The sequence below is a fragment of the Dromiciops gliroides genome, chromosome 6, assembly GCF_019393635.1.
Source record: "Dromiciops gliroides isolate mDroGli1 chromosome 6, mDroGli1.pri, whole genome shotgun sequence".
NCBI classification, from domain to species: domain Eukaryota; kingdom Metazoa; phylum Chordata; class Mammalia; order Microbiotheria; family Microbiotheriidae; genus Dromiciops; species Dromiciops gliroides.
Window position 1 is genome coordinate 247,438,924 of NC_057866.1, and position 18,943 is coordinate 247,457,866.

Here is an 18,943-nt window from a genome sequence, read left to right on the forward strand (position 1 = left end):
CAGGGTGATGAGAAGTTTAGGCAACACATACCCCCTACCCAAATGCAGTTTAAGATATCCAAGTGTTCATTATATGAAAAAAGAAAAAAAAATCTGTATCATCCCAATCCTGTGAGCTATTTCTACATCTCTCCTCCAGTTTCCAGCCAAACATCCTGAAAAAAAACCGACGCTCTGCCTCCATTTCCTCTCCTCTTACTCACCATTCAAACCAGCTTCTGACCTTATCACTCACTTTGGTTACCAGTGACCTTGATAGTGGATTGAATGCCTTTTTCTCAGTTCTCATGCTCCTTAACCTCTCTGAAGCTTTTGACACCCTCTCTCCTCTCTGGCTTTTCATTGTACTATTCTCACATGTCTTCTATGCTATGAGAAGGATAGAGTCAGATGTGAATGTATAAAAGGATTGCCTAGCTGTAGTAAGGGCCCAATTGAGATTATAAACCACAAATTTATAGTGGAACAGTCAGCAATGTTCTCACAAAAATATCGAGATACTATATATCCCCCCCAAAAAAATTTTTCTACAATGAAGCTATAGACACAATTCAAATTTTCAAATAAGTTCACTGGCTAACTGGAAACTTTGCATTTATGTCATGTGAAAAAAAAAAAAAAACCAAAACATAGCATGTTCATCAAGTCCATTTTATTGCATAAAAACACTATACAATTGGAGGGGAAAGATCACCACTTATTTCAAGAACTTAATAATTTTCACATTTTAAGACGATCTTTTTTTAAGGTGACATGGGAGTGTGAATTATCCTACACGCATACAAAATACAGAGTTAAAATCATTTAGGCCAATTCACCAAGAGCATTGTTTCCCAAATGAAGGGATAGATTGGTCTCTTCTGTATCCTTATCACACTGTAGAAAAATAACCTGAGTTATTTTGTATTGAGGTACTTAAACTACAAAGGCAAAATATCAATTGATGACAAAACAGGCAATTTTCTAAAGATCAAGTAGTTTCCCATAAGTAAACTGTGACCACATTCTTACATCAGTCCAGCTGTTTTTTATGCATTTGGAAAAACCTTGCTGAACCAACATTTGCCCCTTCTTTAGAACTGCTTAAAACTTTACTGTTTCTTTTCATGAACAAACAAGCCCTCTATGAAAAAATGTTTATCATATATTGACAGACCATTTTCATCTTCTTGAATGTTGATCTGCCACTCAGTAACAACATAAGCCACAATAAAATTTGTGAATGCCAGGCATTTAGAATAAAATCTTCTGGCCTAACAAGCCCAAATCTAAGTGAAACTGACCTTTGGTACAAAATATTCATATAATTCAGAGAACATATGGTTAATTAAATTTTTGGAATGCTTAGAATGTAATTTTTTTTTTTTGAGGGGCGATAAGTGTTAACTGATTTGCCCAGGGTCACACAGCTAGTAAGTGTTAAGTGTCTGAGGCCAGATTTGAAATCAGGTCCTCATGAATCCAGGGCTGGTGCTTTATCTACTGCACCACCTAGCTGCCTTTTCATACGATTTCTCTTTTTAAGAGGGGCTTTCAAAATAGATCTACAAGTCCTTAAACCACATAAAAAAGCAGATCAGAAGCTGAAAGTTGTCTCTTTCTTGTTTCCATTAATAATTAAGACCTCAGCATCACTTATATATGCACGCTGAAAGAGTTTTGATTCTCTTCCATGTTTTGATGGGCTTGGCCATGAAATCGCTGCAACCAATTAATGAGAATTAACCTGCCCTGAAACTACATGAGCTTTTGCTCCTATATTCCAGCATGATTAAGGACTGGAAAACCTTTAATAATTTTTCTTCACCTTCATGACTTATTTGCCAAAAGTCATATGGAATGCATGGGGCTCAGCTGTCCTGTGGTTCTGTTACATATAATATGCAACACTAACTATTTACCAATGAAGGAAATGGTAAGCTGCATTTAACAGAAAAAGAAAACCCAACTTTTGGATTTATTTTTTGTAACATGGTTGATGAGCCCTTTCAGGGGCCTGAAACCAATAGCCGGTTTTCTGTGACTTGCAAAAGAAAACAAGGTTATCTTTTAACTCAGTAGATCCACTGAAAGCTCCCATGCAGACTAAAAGAATTCTTCATATTTTTTTATTGGTTAATTGTCTTCATTAACTCTGCCATCTTTGACATCAGATTACTCCAACTCAATTTCTCCAGCAAATAGGGTAATGAGAAGTATAGCTGTGAATCCTGTTAGCAGACCAGCATTCTGAATAAGGAAGAAGGTTAAATCTTTTTTTCTTCCAGTTACTTTTTCTCTTAACATATCATTCATCTCAGGGAACTAGGAAAAAAAGAAAGGTAGATTTTTTTAGATAACTGTCGCCATCTTGTGGTGAAACAATACTTTAGTCTGAAATACACAGAATCGAGGCAAAACTGAAAGTGACATTAGATATCATCTAGTTCAGTCACCTCACTTTACACATGAGGCCCCAGGTAGGAGGAAGTGATTTGCCCAAAGTCACACAGAGAGCAAAGCCAGGTCAGAAACCTGCATCCTCTAATTACAAATCCAGAGCTTTTTCCATCATATCCAATGATGAATCATTGATTCAAGGGTCTGTTCCAGTTGTTGAAATGCAGCAGGACAAATGAAACTGCAGAGGAAAATCTACCTTGTATCACCAAGAGTGGAAAATTTGAAATCATCTTTAATGGAAGATTAGTCAACGATCAGGAGGGTAATGATAAAACTCCTGAGATCCTTCTATACCTTTATCTTCATTTCTACCCTTAACCTACAAACTGGCTGTTTACTTCCCTTTCCCCTATGCACTAGAACAGAATGTGGCAATATCTGAAAATGCCAACTGCTCAGACAGCTCCCCGAAGGATGGCATGCAAAATGCCATAATCCCTTTCTGAATGCCCACCAGTGAAAAGCTTCAGAGATTCTTCAAGCAATCACAATAAACTCAGGTGCCCTTGTAGGTTTATGGCAAGAAAAGAAAAAGATAATAAATGAGGAAGAATTTTGCAGAGCAAAAAGCATTGTCTGAGGTGGTATTAGTTTGAGATAGTATGGCATTGTGGCTAGAGGGTTGACACAAAGCTGGGAAGACCCATGTTCATTCATGTCTGCCACATCCTGGTTATGTCACCCAGAGCCAGAGTCTGTGACACAGGAGTGGACATTTTGCAGCTTTGCCAAATTCCAGTTCTCGGTGCTATTCCCACTACCTTCACTTTAAGAAGTATGACATTTTCATTTTTGGTTTGTTTGTTGGGTTTTTTTTTTTGGGGGGGGGGGGGGCAATGAGGGTTAGGTGACTTGCTCAGGGTCACACAGGTAGCAAGTGTCTGATCTGGATTTGAACTCAGGTCCTCCTGAATCCAGGGCTGGTGCTTTATCCACTGCACCACCTCACTGCCCCCTAAGAGTTATGACATTTTCATTGTGGGTATTCCCTGCAGTGGATTGGGTGCACACCTCATTACCTTATAACCACCCCCAGCTGGTTCTCAGGTCAGAAAAATACACCCCATTGAAGCCTGAACTGTTTCCAGCTTAGTAGAAATGGCCAGAGTTATAGGGGCAGCTAGGTAGCACAGTGGATAGAGCACTGGCCCTGGAGTCAGAAGTACCTGAGTTCAAATCTGGCCTCAGACACTTAACACTTACTAGCTGTGTGACCCTGGGCAAGTCATTTAACCCCAATTGCCTCACTGGAAAAAAAAAAAGAAATGGCCAGAGTTTATGCTCTGGGGTCATGGCTTCCAACACCTCCAGATACTGAAGGGGGGCTTCAGGAGATTCCCCAAACTATAAGCTAAAGAGCAGGTACTAGTCTCATTAGAAGACCAATAAAATAAACCCTAGGCCCAGTAAAATTCATAATCAGAAATTTTAATAAGTATTAGTATCATTATATTACTTATTAATAGTATTGATGCTACAATTGTTTAATAATTAATATTGATTATTGTTTTTGTTTTCATTTAAAATGTTAATGAGTATTTTATAATCATTACTGACATTTAATTATATTATTAGTAAGACTATCACATCTTGAACAAATAGTATTTTATAGGGACAGGGACTAGAACTGTGATTTCATTGGTATAAAGAACTCCCAAGTGAGGAAACTTCCTCTACTAATGCAGGCCAGTACCTCCTATGCAACTTAAGAGTGGAATGGAATGGGGCAGCTAGGTGGTGCAGCAGATAGAGCACTAGCCCTGGAGTCAGGAGGACCTTAGTTCAAATGTGACTTCAGACACTTGACACTCACTAGCTGTGTGACCCTGGGCAAGTCACTTAACCCCAATTGCCTCACCCAAAAAAAAAAAAAAGAGTTGAACAGAATGGACAGGTGAACACAGTGGTGTGAAAATCTCTATTTGAAAGGGCCACCAAACTGTCCATAAGCATCACAGTGGGCTGTGTCATTAACTTAGAAAACCACATATATCATCTTTTATTTATCTTAAAAATTAAGATTATGGGGGCAGCTAGGTGGCGCAGTGGATAGAGCACCAGCCCTGGAGTCAGGAGTACCTGAGTTCAAATCCGGCCTCAGACACTTAACACTTACTAGCTGTGTGACCCTGGGCAAGTCACTTAACTCCAATTGCCTCACTTAAAAAAAAAAATTAAGATTATACTTTAATCTGGAGAGTTACAAGCCATGATGCACTCCCAGGTTGTGTGTTCAACACCTCTGGGTTAGACATCCAGTATTATGGGCCAAGGACATGCTTCACCACAGATCTTCTTGAAAGCCACTCCTCTATCCCTTGTGCCAGGATGTTATAGGGGCACATGTTTACCAAGGATCTGGATGGTCCAGCAGTTTAGGCAGAAGAATTTTGTGGAGTATGGTGTAAAGATCTCCTTTTGCCTGCTAGGGCACATAAAAGAGAGACCTGATAATGTTTAACACTGATGAATACAGGTTCAATTTGGAGGTAAGAAGGTGTAGACAAGATCATTAAAGTAGCTACTTAATGGCTCTGATGTGAAATCACTATGAGCCAAGCATCTCTAAAAGTAAAAGAGGCGGGTGATGTTGGTACATTGAGCTATTTTATCCTCTCAAAAGCTGCCCATGATTCATTTTAAGATTTTCTGGCCAACTAGTCATCTAACAATAATAATAATAATAATAATAATAATAATAATAATAATAATAATAATAATAATAATAATAATAATAATAATAATAATGGGGCAGCTAAGTGGTACAATGGATAAAGCACCGGCCCTGGATTCAGGAGGACCTAAGTTCAAATCTGTCCTCAGACACTTGACACTTACTAGCTGGGTGACTCTGGAAAAGTCACTTAACTCTCATTGCCTGGCCAAAAAAGAAAAATTAAAAAATAATCATAATCATAATGTTCTAAGAAGAAGAAACCTAAACAAAATGAGAGGACTACTTCAAAGATCCATGATTTCATTGAGCATGGAGACCTCCTTCCACTACCTTGTTTGTCCTTATTTCTTGGAGAGAACCATGACAGATGTCATGACTTGCAATGAATTGGATTTAAGTTAAGGAGGGCTGTGCAAAGTCATCAGCCTCACTTTCTCCTCTAGAACCAACTGGGTTCAGAGGTAAGATGTATATCAGGGGGGCGGCTAGGTGGCGCAGTGGATAAAGCACCGGCCCTGGATTCAGGAGTACCTGAGTTCAAATCCGGCCTCAGACACTTGACACTTACTAGCTGTGTGACCCTGGGCAAGTCACTTAACCCCCATTGCCCCGCAAAAAAAAAAAAAAAGATGTATATCAGGACTGGAGATGGCCCCAAATGTTTAAGGCAATTGGGATTAAGTGACTTGCCCAGGGTCACACAGCTAGTAAGCATCTACAGTCACATTTGAATTCAGATCCTTCCAATTTCAGGCCCAGTGCTCTATCCACTGTTGACCTAGCTGTCCCCTTCTACTACCAATGAGGGTCACAATATTTCCACTCACTTCATAGTGGAAAAATCTACAGCATGATAGTTTCCATGGCCAAACAAGTCCTCTCCTGTAAGCCAAGTTAATGAGCCAAGTTGATAAGTCTTTCTATGCTGAGCTGGGCTGCTGGCCCTCAGAAAACAGAAAAGTATGCCAAGCACTCTACTGAGTGCCAGGGATGCAAAGATGACCCAAAAAAATGAGAAAAGTTCCTGCTCTCAAGATGCCCATAATCTAATGGGGTCAGCAGTGCACATTCGTAAATCTTACTAGTCTTGCAAGGCTTCTCAAAATCCCTTTGAAAACTCAGCTTCACTTCCATCCCAGTGAAATAGATAAGATTTACTGAAGTGGGTGTGTCTATGTAGTCACTTGGAGATACTGTTACTCAGATTCTCCAAGCTGTTCTGAAAAGACAGATTTTGATCACTGCAGTTAGTTTTAATTGATCTCCAGGTAAAATAAGGTATAGGTGTTCACTTCGAGAATCAGTGATTTTGCTCAAGCTCTTTCAACATGGGGGTAAACTGGATTTTTCAAGATTACATAGGAAATAAGTTAGCAGAGATGGATTTCTCCTAGTACAGGGCTAGGCCAACTCTATGCTGTCTTCTGATGTCTCAGTCATGGTGTGGAGTCAACTCTGGGTCCTTGATTGCCTTGCCATTGGAGAGCAAAAGTTGGCAACTAAATCTTCAAAGTTTGGACCCTGTTGTGTTCAACTGAAGAGCTACCTACCCCCATGATGGAGCTTTACTAAATGACCACTAAGGTTTCTTCCAGCCCTAACTGCTGTGATCGCTGTTGTTCAGTTACTCAATCATGTCTGACTCTTCATGAACCCATGGACCCTACCACCCATGGAAACCCATGCAGTTTCTTGGCAAAGATACCGGAGTGGTTTAACCTTTCCTTTTCCAGTAGATTAGGGCAAACAGAGGTTAAGTGACTTGCCCAGGGTCACACAGCTAGTGAGTGTCTCAGGCCATTCTATCCACTGAGTCATCTAACTTTGTAATCATACACACACTCAAGCAGACACAACCTGAACTTTTCAGGAAATGTATAGTAAGTATGGAGCTGGCTAAAATTTTCACTGCACAGATACAGGAATTGAGGGTATTCCATCATCAAACTGTGCATCACCACAAAAGTACAACAAAACCAACTCTCTAGCTACAACTGTCCCAACACAAAATGAACAAGAAGGACTTGGGGCAAATCTATACAATTTAGATAAAAAGTAATGTCACAGGTAAAGTCTGATACTGTTTGGTGCATAGGTATCAAAACTTGTAGAACTCCAATGGGCTGGTAAACCAGAAAATATTTGACAAAAATGTATAAAAATGCAATACAACATAGATAATGTTCATTTGAGGTTTTCTGAGTCAATATGTGAGTTTCAGTTTGACACCAGAGTATCAGTGACCTTAAGATTACAGGCTTTAATCTAGCCATCTATCCATTATATCTCCACATGTTTGCTGCCTATTACCCCAGAGAACAATCCAAGAAGATACATAAAAGCATTGTCACTCAGAACAGTATTACACAACTGGCATCTGCCTTCTTTAAGGGTTGGGTTCATTGCTGTTGTTCTTATTGTTAAACTTCCATCATGAATTACCCTGATGGATATGCCTTTCTTTCCCCTCTGTGGGAGGAGGAACAATAAGAAATAGAAAAGTAATGAGCCCGCACCACTACCCATTCCTAGATTTTAATGTAAAATTAAAACGAGAGTAAATCAACTTCTTACCATGTCTGCCAGAGAAATATAGAGAAACATGCCACCAGCTATTGCAAAAATAGCATTTGGGGCAAAGTTGTTGCCCACCAAAATGCCAAAGGCTAGCCCAACATAGCAGGAGCATGCTGAAAGAAAGTTGAAAAACAAAGCTTGCCGAGTACTCATTCCTGCATTGAGGAGGATCACAAAGTCCCCTGGAAAAAGAGAAAGGGAAAAAGCAAAATTAATTACAATGCATAAGCATGCTGCTTCCAGAAGAAATGATCACCAGGGTTTCACACTTTTTCTTTCTTTCATTTGAATAGAGCAGATAGGATTTCAAGTCATTGGCATTTCAAAGCCTCATTTGATTAAAATCTTTCCAAAATAAACAGATTCTTGCCCTGAGTACAAGTCTCTTACCTAATTCATGAGGAAACTCTTCACACAGGATTGCTATTGAGGTGCTAAGTCCCTGAAGAAGAGATAGGGTGCATGATGCACCAATGGCCAAACCATCAATAAAGTTGTGGACAGCATCACAGATGGTTATCATCCAGGCGACGGTGGCTATTTCTGACAGCTTGGGCCCGTTTAAACAGGTACATGAAGAACTTGGTTCCATTTTCGCTTCCTACAGGGTGGGGGAAAAAGAAGTCAATTACCACACATAAAGACACTGTTTTAAGCACTGAAGGAGGTACAAGAGCAAAATCCTTCACTTGAAGAGTTGGAAAAGCAAAGAATGCATGACAAGTTAATAATACCACAGCAAAACTGCCATACAGATGAACAAAAGATATATTACAAATCATACATGTACAATTTGAGAAGCATCATTATTATGGAAGCCCTAGAAAAATCTGCCTCTAACTCTGCCTCTGCAATAGACTGCTTGTGTGACCCCACCCTGTCACTTAACCTCTCTTTGCCCCCAGAAAACTCTAAGACTGTGGAGAATATCTGATCTTCACTGGGAACATTACTCAATGGAAGTTCTTTACAAGAAAGAAATCATGGGTCCTACCAAAAAAAAAACACACTTAAGGTTACTAGTTTATTGTCATTTAAGTAATGTAAACATACACTAAGTTCTATGGTTGCAGAGGAGGTGAGATCACTATGGAAGACCATGAATACTTTGTATGTGAGGAAAGATGAGATGAACACTGAAAGGAGGATTTAGATAAACTGAAAGGATGTGGGAAAGCATCCCAGGTAGAGAGAACACTGAAGAAAAGGCAAGTGAAGCTAGAGTGTCCAAGGGAGAGTGACCAGGATGATGAAGGGCCTCCAGGTCATATTGTATGAGGAACAAGAAAAGCAAATAAGGACCTCAACTCGGAGAAGACTGGGAGCTGGCTCTCTTCATTCTGCTTGGGCCCAAAGCGCAAAAGGAAAAACAGCAGGTAGGAGTTACAGAGAGGCAGATTCAAATCCAAGAAATCCATGGGTTCTCCTTATTCAAGGTTTTCAAGCATAGGCTGAATGTCCATTCATCAAGGATGGCATATCAGGGTTCTGATGCAGGGACACCATCTGAGATCCCTTCTAATTCTAATTATAAGCAATATATTTGGAAGGAAGAACCAACAGGGAGTGGCCAATGATTAAACAAGACTGTTAAATGAATCTTCTTCACTAAGAATGCAAAGAGATGTGCACAGATTCGCTAGATTTCCCAAGGCTTTCTGAAATCAATAAATCTGCTATATGTAAAGAAGGCGACTGCTAACTCATTCATTCACCCATGACCTCTGGACAGACTGTTCAGCGCTACCAATTGAGACTGTATTTGCACCAAATGACTATTTAGGGTCTCACTGTCTTTGGTTTTAATTGTGTTCACTTCTAGCTTTTCTTTAAACAAGTCTGGCCTTTAGGTTGAAAACTGAAAAACTAACATACCACCTTTGAACATTCGCCTACTTCTAAATGATGAAAAAGGTTCAAGCTTATAGAAAAATGTGATGATTGGGTTAGTCAGTCAGTCATCAAGCATTTAAGAGACCATACATGGACCATACATGGCGCTAATCTCTGGCATCATAAAGAAAGGCAAAAGGAGTCTATGCCCTCAATAGTCTCACTTTCTAATGTAACTTGACGATAAAGAAACCCTACAGAGGCAGCTAGGTGGTGCAGTGGATAGAGCACCGGCCCTGGAGTCATGAGGACCTGAGTTCAAATCCAGCCTCAGACACTTAACACTTACTAGCTGTGTGACCCTGGGCAAGTCACTTAACCCCAATTGCCTTACTAAAAAAAAAAAAAGAAGAAAAGAAACCCTACAAGAAGGAATCACTTCTTGATCTGGTACAATAATAGTCAAATATATGGATATATGCATTATTCAATTAGCCAATTATTTATAAGCATCATGTATAAAGTATTTCACTAGAAACTGAAGAGGGAGCCAAAGAGTACAAGAGAGTCTTTGTCATGGTGACACTTAGAGATCACTTATCACAGAAGTTAGGCACTTCTTCCATTACCTAACATGGGGTTTGCTATTGGCATGGACAAGAAATCGTGCACCAGACACCCACATAGTTCACAGATGAGGTGATCACCTCTTATTCCTTTTAGAATTACATACATTATTGGATTTGAGTCTTTAAAAACCTCAGAAATGCATGATCATCACCCCATTTTACAAATGAGGATATTAAAACCCTGAGATGTTCATTTTAAGTCTTCTCAAAGTTCCACATTGTACAACACTGACTCCTTTCAATTTCTCCCTGCTCAAGTTCCCTAGGCATTTGTTCCCTCATCAAAGATCAGCAGATGTTACCAAGTAGTCATGCAGGCCAGGCCAGCAGAGAAGAAAATAGATGTGATCACAAGAATAAGAATAACCTTTAAAAAGCATTCCCATGGGTAGAAGCCAGAAGACCTTTGGTACACCTTCCTTTACCTTCTTAAAGTCTACAGGTACTACAGATACAACCCGTATCCACAACATCAATAATGGCATATGGAACAAGAGTTTGGATCTACTGAAATGCTGGTTGGCATGATAAGGAAAGGAGACTTGGAGGAGATGGCACTTCAAATGGACCTTGAAAGAATTTATTTCCAAAACAAAAACACATTGAACTGAACCATTTCAAATCAGAATAGTGATTTTGGTTTCTCAAACGGTTCACACACTCAAAACAGTATCTTCTTGTAGTGATTTAGGAAAAGATGCCAAGATCAAGCCCCAATTACTTAATGGCTCATCTATAGAGACTGTATTGGAATGCCTTTAAATTTGAAAAAGAAATTAAATTAATATTTCAGGCATGAGTTCTCTTAATAACACAAGATATTATTGAGTCGATTTATCATATCTCTCATTAACTCCAAGAGTGTAAGACTCCTAATGGACATCTTCAAACAAGTTAGCAGCTATAAATTTAATAGGTCTGGAGCAATCTGCCATAAGAAAACCTTCACGAACACAAGTTTCATAACCTGCCAGCCATTATGTCACTGTTACTGAGCAAATAAGCCCAAATACCAACACTCCATCTATCTAATGAATCCTGATTTTAGAGTTCTGCTGTTCTTATCCCTTATCTAACCGTAGCTAGGTCATTCAGGGTCTTTGGCTTCAGTTTCTTTATCTACAAAATAAGGAATGGAGAATTTGATTAGACATCCTCTAAGGCCTAACTCTCATTTTATGATGCTATGACGCTGAAGCAAGAGTCAACAAAAACTGAAGTCATAGGAATGGGGGGACAGGGGAAGGAAGTATAAAAATGGCTCTGAAGATGTAGATAAAATGAGAATTCTAACCATCCACTTTGGAGAGGAAGAGGCCAAAGAGAACTAGAAAAGGAAACACAAGTAAGGAGAATGAGCAAAGTTGTGAACTTTGCTATTTTAAAATAGTTTGAAACCATTTAAGCAATTTGTGCTGCTGATGTTTCTTGCACTAAAGGACTTCTTTTGTAGTCCTATGGAATTAACAAAAAACATAGTGGGAACACAGCTCTGTGCCCTGGGGGAAGATGGACAGGGAATAATCAATGCAGAAATGTTCTGATGCTTTAATGTCTTTCTGTTCTACAGGGAAGAAATCAGAAGAGAACAAGACAAAGAAGACATGCTTCCGAGTTCTACTCACTATACTGATGGGCTGAAAGAAGGGAGCAGGAACAACTGGGAAAAAATGCTCTAGGGCAAGTGAAAGATACAGCCCAGGAAAAGGTCAAGAAAATGGAAGACTAGGGCATAAAGACTGGGGAACTGAGAAGTGAAACCAAGGAAATTAAAACAAAGAACTGTCCCCAAGGAAATTGATCTATAACCATAAAATAGAAATGGATAGATCGGAAGACCAAAGATAGTAACAAAATTTCTACAGAAATTACAGGAAGCAGACAATGTAAGGTTAAATAGATTTCACCAGGAATGTGGTCTTAAAGAAAACTAACAAAATTCTATGACAAAGGAGATGGCACCTTACTAAGGAAAGGGGCAGGAAGAGAAAGATGTAGTTATTTATGGCTGAATTTGGGAGCCAGCCATCAAGAATTATACGAAATGAAAATTATGTAAAGCTATAATTAAGTGGGAAGAAGGGGAAAGAGCTGAAATGGGAGAGGGAAGAGAAATTGTCAAAGGGACAGGAAAGAGGGGAAGGACATGGCATATAATTTTTAAATACCTTCTCAGGCAAGTAGAAATTCTAAAGCTCATAAATACATTAAGAATTAAGATTAGGGGCAGCTAGGTGGTGCAGTGGGTAAAGCACCAGCCCTGGATTCAGGAGGACCTGAATTCAAATCCAGCCTCAGACACGTGACACTTACTAGCTGTGTGACCCGGGGCAAGTCACTTAACCCCCATTGCCCCGCAAAAAAAAAAATTTTTAAATAAATAAAAATTAAAAAAATTAAAAAGAATTAAGATTGGGAGATTTACCAAGAAAAAGAAAAGAAAAGAAAAAAGAACTGCAGAGTATAGATGCTGAATGAACCATACTATTTCTTGTTTTTGATGCTGTTGTTTTTTTCTATTTTGAGGTTTTTCATCATTGCTCTGATTTTTTCTCTTATAACATGACTAATGCAGAAATAGGATTAATGTTATTATGTGTATATATCTATAACCTATATCAGATTACCTTCTGTCTAGGGGAGGGGGGAAGGATGGGAGGGAGGGAGAAAAATCTGAAATTGTAAAGCTTGTATAAACAAAAGTTGAGAACTATATTTACATGTAATGGAGAAAAAATAAAATACTTTATTAATTAAAAAAAAAGATTGGGAGATTTAACTAGGTAGATGGGTAAAACATGTTATGGAAAATGGGAAAGAAGAACTTTAAAAGTAAAAAAACCCATCCTTTTAGTGAGCTTAGAAGAAAAGAAGTTGTGAGATGTTTTGTGATAAAGTGAGTTTAGAAAACATGGTGATGGGAAAAGTGAAAAACATACATTAGACTAGAAGCTTCATGAAGACTAGAAGCCTCTTCCTTTGTAATCCCTGATCTCCTAGAACTAATCTGTGATTATTTATCAAATGAATGAATAAATATGGTATAAGTATCATTTATTAGATAGACAGACAGATGACAGAAAAGAACTTTGAAGAGTTACAGTCATCACATAAGGAAGTGATTCTCAAAGTGTGGTCCAGGAAACCCTTTTAGGGGTTTTCATTACTGTTTTCATAATAATACTGAGATGTTTTTGTTTCTAATCCAGTAAATTTCAGTAGATACCCAGGCATGTGCTGGAGCCAGCTTGAACTGGTTCACCTGATTGTTAAATTTTCATTATAAGCATTTACATCTCAAAAAGCAACAAACACTACAGACAGTGACAGAGAAAATATTTATTGTGCAGATTAATCTTCAATGTGTGATGACTACATTTACTCCCAAAGAGCCAGCTGTTAGTCATTTGCTAGCCTGCCCCTAAATATAAGCCACACAAACAAAAGATCTTTGGGTAAGTCCTCAATAGTTTTTAGGAGTATGACTCTTTGGTCCAGAAACCAAAAAGTTTGAGAACTAACCATATAACAGAGACCAATTCATATATGGTATTGTCAGAATGTTGTCTTGCTTCTGGAATCAGGAGAAAATAACAGCACTAAAGCAATATTTTTCATGTATCCCTCAAGATGAATCCAAACAATAGTCAAGTCACATGCACGAAGCAAGTTACAGATTTAACAGATTTAACACTGAGAATAGGCCTTGTATATTTCCCATTATTTACACTCATACTTAATTTCTAAACATAGATCTACCAGTACATCTAAATGATTAATATTTTACTGATGTCATTTGTCCTCCCCATCCTGAAACAAAAAGTCAGCTTGGGCACAGGGCCCAAATTTAAGATCTAAGCTGGAGGAGACCTCAGAGACGATCTATACCAATGTCCTCCATTGATAAATAAGGAAACTGGAGATTAAGGAACTTGCCCAGATCACCTAGGTAAGCAGGAAAGGAAATAGAGAAAGCATAAAGGGAATGTTCTTCTGAATTTATGTACTCTCGTTTAAGTCAATGGTGCTTAGTTTCCACTCACTGGATTCCAAGAGGAGCCCACAATCATTTCCAATACTCTTGCTAATGAACACAATTATTAACAAGAAAGCAATCATTAAGAGGGGGCTGGGAAATGGTTTCCTTTCTGGAATGTGAGAGGCGTTGTCTGGAGAATTTAGGATCTAAAACAAGCTTGCCTCATTTTCACTTGGGGCCCATACAATTTTGCTGCCCTGATAAAAGTGAACTTTTGGGAAACCTGGAGTCCTCACAGCTTAAATTAACACTGTTGGTGCAATTTAAAAGTACAAAACAAATTAAATATTTACAGTTATCCTAATGGACTTGAACTACTTTTGAAAGGATGCCTATACTCTCTGTGGATGAAAATAATTAGAGTACTCTGGCACATGCAGAAAACAGTATACTTCTTATAAAAACCTATTTCCAAGCTCTCCTCATACAACTCATATTGTCACTGAAAGGTCAAACCCTTCTGGCTTCAACTCCCAAGTATAGTGAATAAATACTATAGGTTAAGAGAAGGCCCAAAGTTGAAGCCAGAAGAGAGTAACTCCACAAGAAATAAAAGTAGTCTCATTAAATAGAAAAGTCTGGCAACACAGACTCCAAGAGTATTTGAAAGAAATGAAAAAATATAGAAAAAAAATTAGAACTCTTGAGAATAAAATACTAAAAAATGGGAAAAATGACTCAATGAATGGATTACCTGAAAATAGAATGGAGCAAAAAGAATTTAATGATTCAAGAAGACATGAAACATTAGAACAAAGTTTTTTTGGTCATTTCTTTTTAACAGAAAAATAGGAAGTAAATGAGGCATCACTATCAAGTGAGACAGGTTGGTACTACAATGGCTAGAGTGCTAGACCTAAAGTCAGGAAAACCTGAATTCAAATCCAGCCTCAAACACTTATTTTATTACGTATGTGAACCTATCTACTGCATCACCTAGCTGCCCCCAGGATTTTACAAAGATTCTACCAGCTGTTTGGATTTTCATATCTGGATCGAACCCAGTCCCAACAAATCCCACTATACAAGACAACTACACATGTCAGCAAGGTTGAGTCAGAATGATGAGTGATGCCTGTAAGAATATCAATGAGAGGGGCAGCTAGGTGGCAAAGTGGATAGAGCACCAGCCCTGGATTCAGGAGGACATGAGTTCAAATCCAGCCTCAGACCCTTGATACTTACTAGCTGTGTGACCCTGGGCAAGTCAATTAACCTCAATTGCCTCACCAAAAAAAAAGTAAGAAAATAATATCAATGAGGGAATATTTCATAAAGAAAGCAAATCTTGGGCTATTTGGGACGTGGATATGACAATGGTAGAGAAAAAAAGAGAGAAATCCAGGTAGAAAATAGGATATGTGAAGGATCCAAGAATATGAAGATACTTTAGGTCATCTAACCTAAATCTCTCCTTTTACAAACAAAAAATCTATGGTCAAGAGAGATAAGAGCAAGGTCATATAGTGGCAAAGCTAGGATTTGAATCCAGGTCCTCTGATTCTATGCACAAAAGTAGGTTAACCTTACTTAAAAAGAGTCTGTAAGCCAGAGGGCAGTTTTCATTTAATTTAAGTTAACCAGGAACAAGTTCAAGAAGGAAGTGATACCATATAAATAGAATAAAACTAGCTCTCACCCATTGTAGTCTCCTTCAAATAACCAAAGACTGAATCTCAAATGATAGCCAAATATCCCAAAGACATTGTACATAAGAATATAATGCAGCAGCATAAAAATATCACCACTGCTATTAAAATATCTGCATGTATAACCATCTCATTATGAGTCAGTAATGTGATCTTTGGTGTGGGCATGTATATGTGAATGTATATATGGATCTTATGTATATAAGATGATCAACACACATATACATATCTACACAGAGCCATAAGTACTAATATAGAGGAACAAGGGACAGATGGTTAACAACTGGCTCAAAGTTTTCAAAATTTTGTAGGAAGAAACACTGGGACCTAGTGATGGGATCAAGAAGAAGAAAATAGCACTAATAGGTAGGAAAATAATGGTGATATTTGTTAACAAATAATGAGAGAGATTCAGGGAGGCAGGGAGGACAGAGGATCAAGGAGGAAAGACTTGAGTTTGGAAGAAACAGCGTAGAAAATCCTAGCCATCCTTAAGGTTCCTGTACTCTATCAGATTTGTGAAATGAATTTCCAAGTCATAATGAGGACTAATTATGATCTGTTGGAATTTGTTATTAAAAAAAAAAACTCAATCTGTGATTTCTTTAAAGCAGGGATATCTAGATGAGGAAATTCCCCTCTACTAGTGCAGACTGGCAAATCCAATGAATATCAGAAATGGGACTTAAACCCAGATCATCCTGACTCCATCTTGCACATCCTTTCAATGGAGACAAGCAAGTTGAATTAAGTAATAACTGTAAGCTCATGAGAGGTAGAAGTGGGGGAAATCCTCTCAAATACCAACCATAACAGGCAAAAGAATACATGAGACAAAGTTCTGCTTCCTAAATCACAAACAATCCTTATGTGAATATTAGGATTCCAATACTGGGGGCAGCTAGATGGCGCAGTGGATTAAGCACCGGCCCTGGATTCAGGAGTACCTGAGTTCAAATTCGGCCTCAGACACTTACTAGCTGTGTGACCCTGGGCAAGTCACTTAACTCCAATTGCCTCACCAAAAAAAAAAAAAAAAAGGATTCCAATACTGCAAGGCTATAAATGCTTTGAAGCACTCAGAGCCATTGCCTCACTTAGAGACACACCTTGGCTCCAACGCATAGTTTTTCTTTTTCTTTTTCTTTTTTGGCACTTTATTATTATTTCCAGGGCTCCTTCTTCACTGCTTCAGTAACTTAGAGGGGACCACAATTTCCTCAAGTGAAAAAAGCAATGACTTTGGTGGCAGATATGAAAATCCAAGGTTCTAGGACTGAAAATTGGCTGAAATAACTGTGTGGCATTTTACTCTCTGAGCTTCCTCTGTAAAATTAGGACTGGATGAAATCAAAATCTAAGATCGATGGTCACTGTGAGTACTCCCTCATCCAACAATGCCTGTTAGTCTCATAATTTGTCATGGTCAATGGGGGTTGGGGGGAAGAAAGGCTCTTCTAGTCTTCAATATTCTGATTATGAGCCACCCTATCAATCAATGAGCAGGGTCAATCTTTTACCTTTCTTTTTATCCCAGGTGCTTGGTACAGTGGTTAATAAATGTTTACTAAGAATCATGAATCCACCTCTCTGCAATATACCAATACCCAGAGAAGGAAGTTATTGCACAACATAGAAAGACCACAAAATGCTGGAAAGCTAGGTTTGAGACTTCAATCATAAAGCACAATCTTTTAAGTTTTCCCAGCCATAAAATAGGCCATTAGTAGAGTTGCTATATAGGTTTTAAGAGACAATGTTAATGTTTTATACCCAAAAGAAAGATGTACACATACACACAAAACCCACTTTTATATACGTAGGAACCTATCTCAGAAACACACATTTTTAATAGATTTTCACAATGTATTATGTTTGTTTTCCTTAACCTTATTTTGTTACAAAGGGACAGTTCAATTTGTAATAGGCAGGTGGGGGTGGTAAGGTAGATTGGGAAGTGACAATGTAAAAGCAGCAGAAATAAAATGTTTTTAAACAAAGAAAATGTTTTGAAATATATTTTGATAGCATATATAATTATGACCTCATAACATCAATGAGCAGAAATGAAGACTCAGAGAAGAAAATGAGTCAATGGACAAGTTTCTTCCCCTTAGATCAATGAGTGTCCAAGCCACTGATTTAAAGCATGGAGAACATCTTTAAAGGAACACATACTTTGCCACTTAATTAAAACAATTTTGTATTCATTCAGGTAATTGGATAGAGCCCTGCAGAAAGATCTATCTGAAAGCAGGTTCACTGTGGTAAATGTAAACATCACCAGCCAATCAATGCACCCCATGCTTACCTATATTCATTAAGAGTGAGCAATTGGGGCTGCTAGGTGGTGCAGTGGATAAAGCATCAACCCTGGATTCAGGAGTACCTGAGTTCAAATCCAGCTTCAGACCCTTGACACTTACTAGCTGTGTGACCCTGGGCAAGTCACTTAACCCCCATTGCCCCGCAAAAAAAAAAAAAAAAAAAGAGTGAGCAATTATTAATTTAGTCTCCAAGTACTCCAAATCCATGGTATAATCACTAACATTGCTAACCCAACAAATCACTCCAGATATGAAAAGGGTAGACAGAGCCTGGACTTTTATCCTTCAACATAAAACTAATTCCTTTATACATACTTAGTGCACACATAGTACATACCCTGATCCCCAGCACTTCACCAGGGTCATGGTCTTTATTGCTTATTAAAACAGTAAAACAAGCTAGACATGGGTAATTTTCCATTTCATGCAAGCCATTAAGTTCAAATCACTCACCAGGGTCTTGATCCAGTATCTCAAAACTGCAAAGTGTAGCATGTAAAAAATATAGCACTGTATTAGTAGACTAATATTAACCATGTCCAAAGAATAATAATGGAGGCAAAGAAAAGAGACCTGGTTTGGACAATCCCATATTTCTCAGGATGGTGCTGAATTGAAAATGTAGTAGTGTTGCTGATGATTCACCATCAGTAGAGATACTGGTTTTTAATATTGCTGTTTATTCTAAGCCTTTGATTCAGTTTGTCCTAGACACCCCCATGACCAACATTTGCTAGCTAATGTTAGGGGTATGTCATTAGAACAGAGAT

The 18,943-nt window shown here is 38.3% G+C and overlaps 1 protein-coding gene across 1 annotated transcript in view; it reads right to left on the reverse strand.

The window, feature by feature from the left end:
* Window positions 1-637: 637 nt before the first annotated feature.
* SLC39A8 (solute carrier family 39 member 8) overlaps window positions 638-18,943 on the reverse strand; it is a 60,201-nt gene continuing 41,895 nt past the window's right edge. Inside the window, exons 7-9 of the mRNA XM_043973222.1 lie at window positions 8,087-8,297; window positions 7,694-7,878; window positions 638-2,304 (exon numbers count right to left, since the gene is read on the reverse strand). Coding sequence (XP_043829157.1) covers window positions 2,155-2,304; window positions 7,694-7,878; window positions 8,087-8,297 — 546 coding nt within the window. The 3' untranslated portion in view covers window positions 638-2,154. The remainder of the gene's footprint in view (window positions 2,305-7,693; window positions 7,879-8,086; window positions 8,298-18,943) is intronic.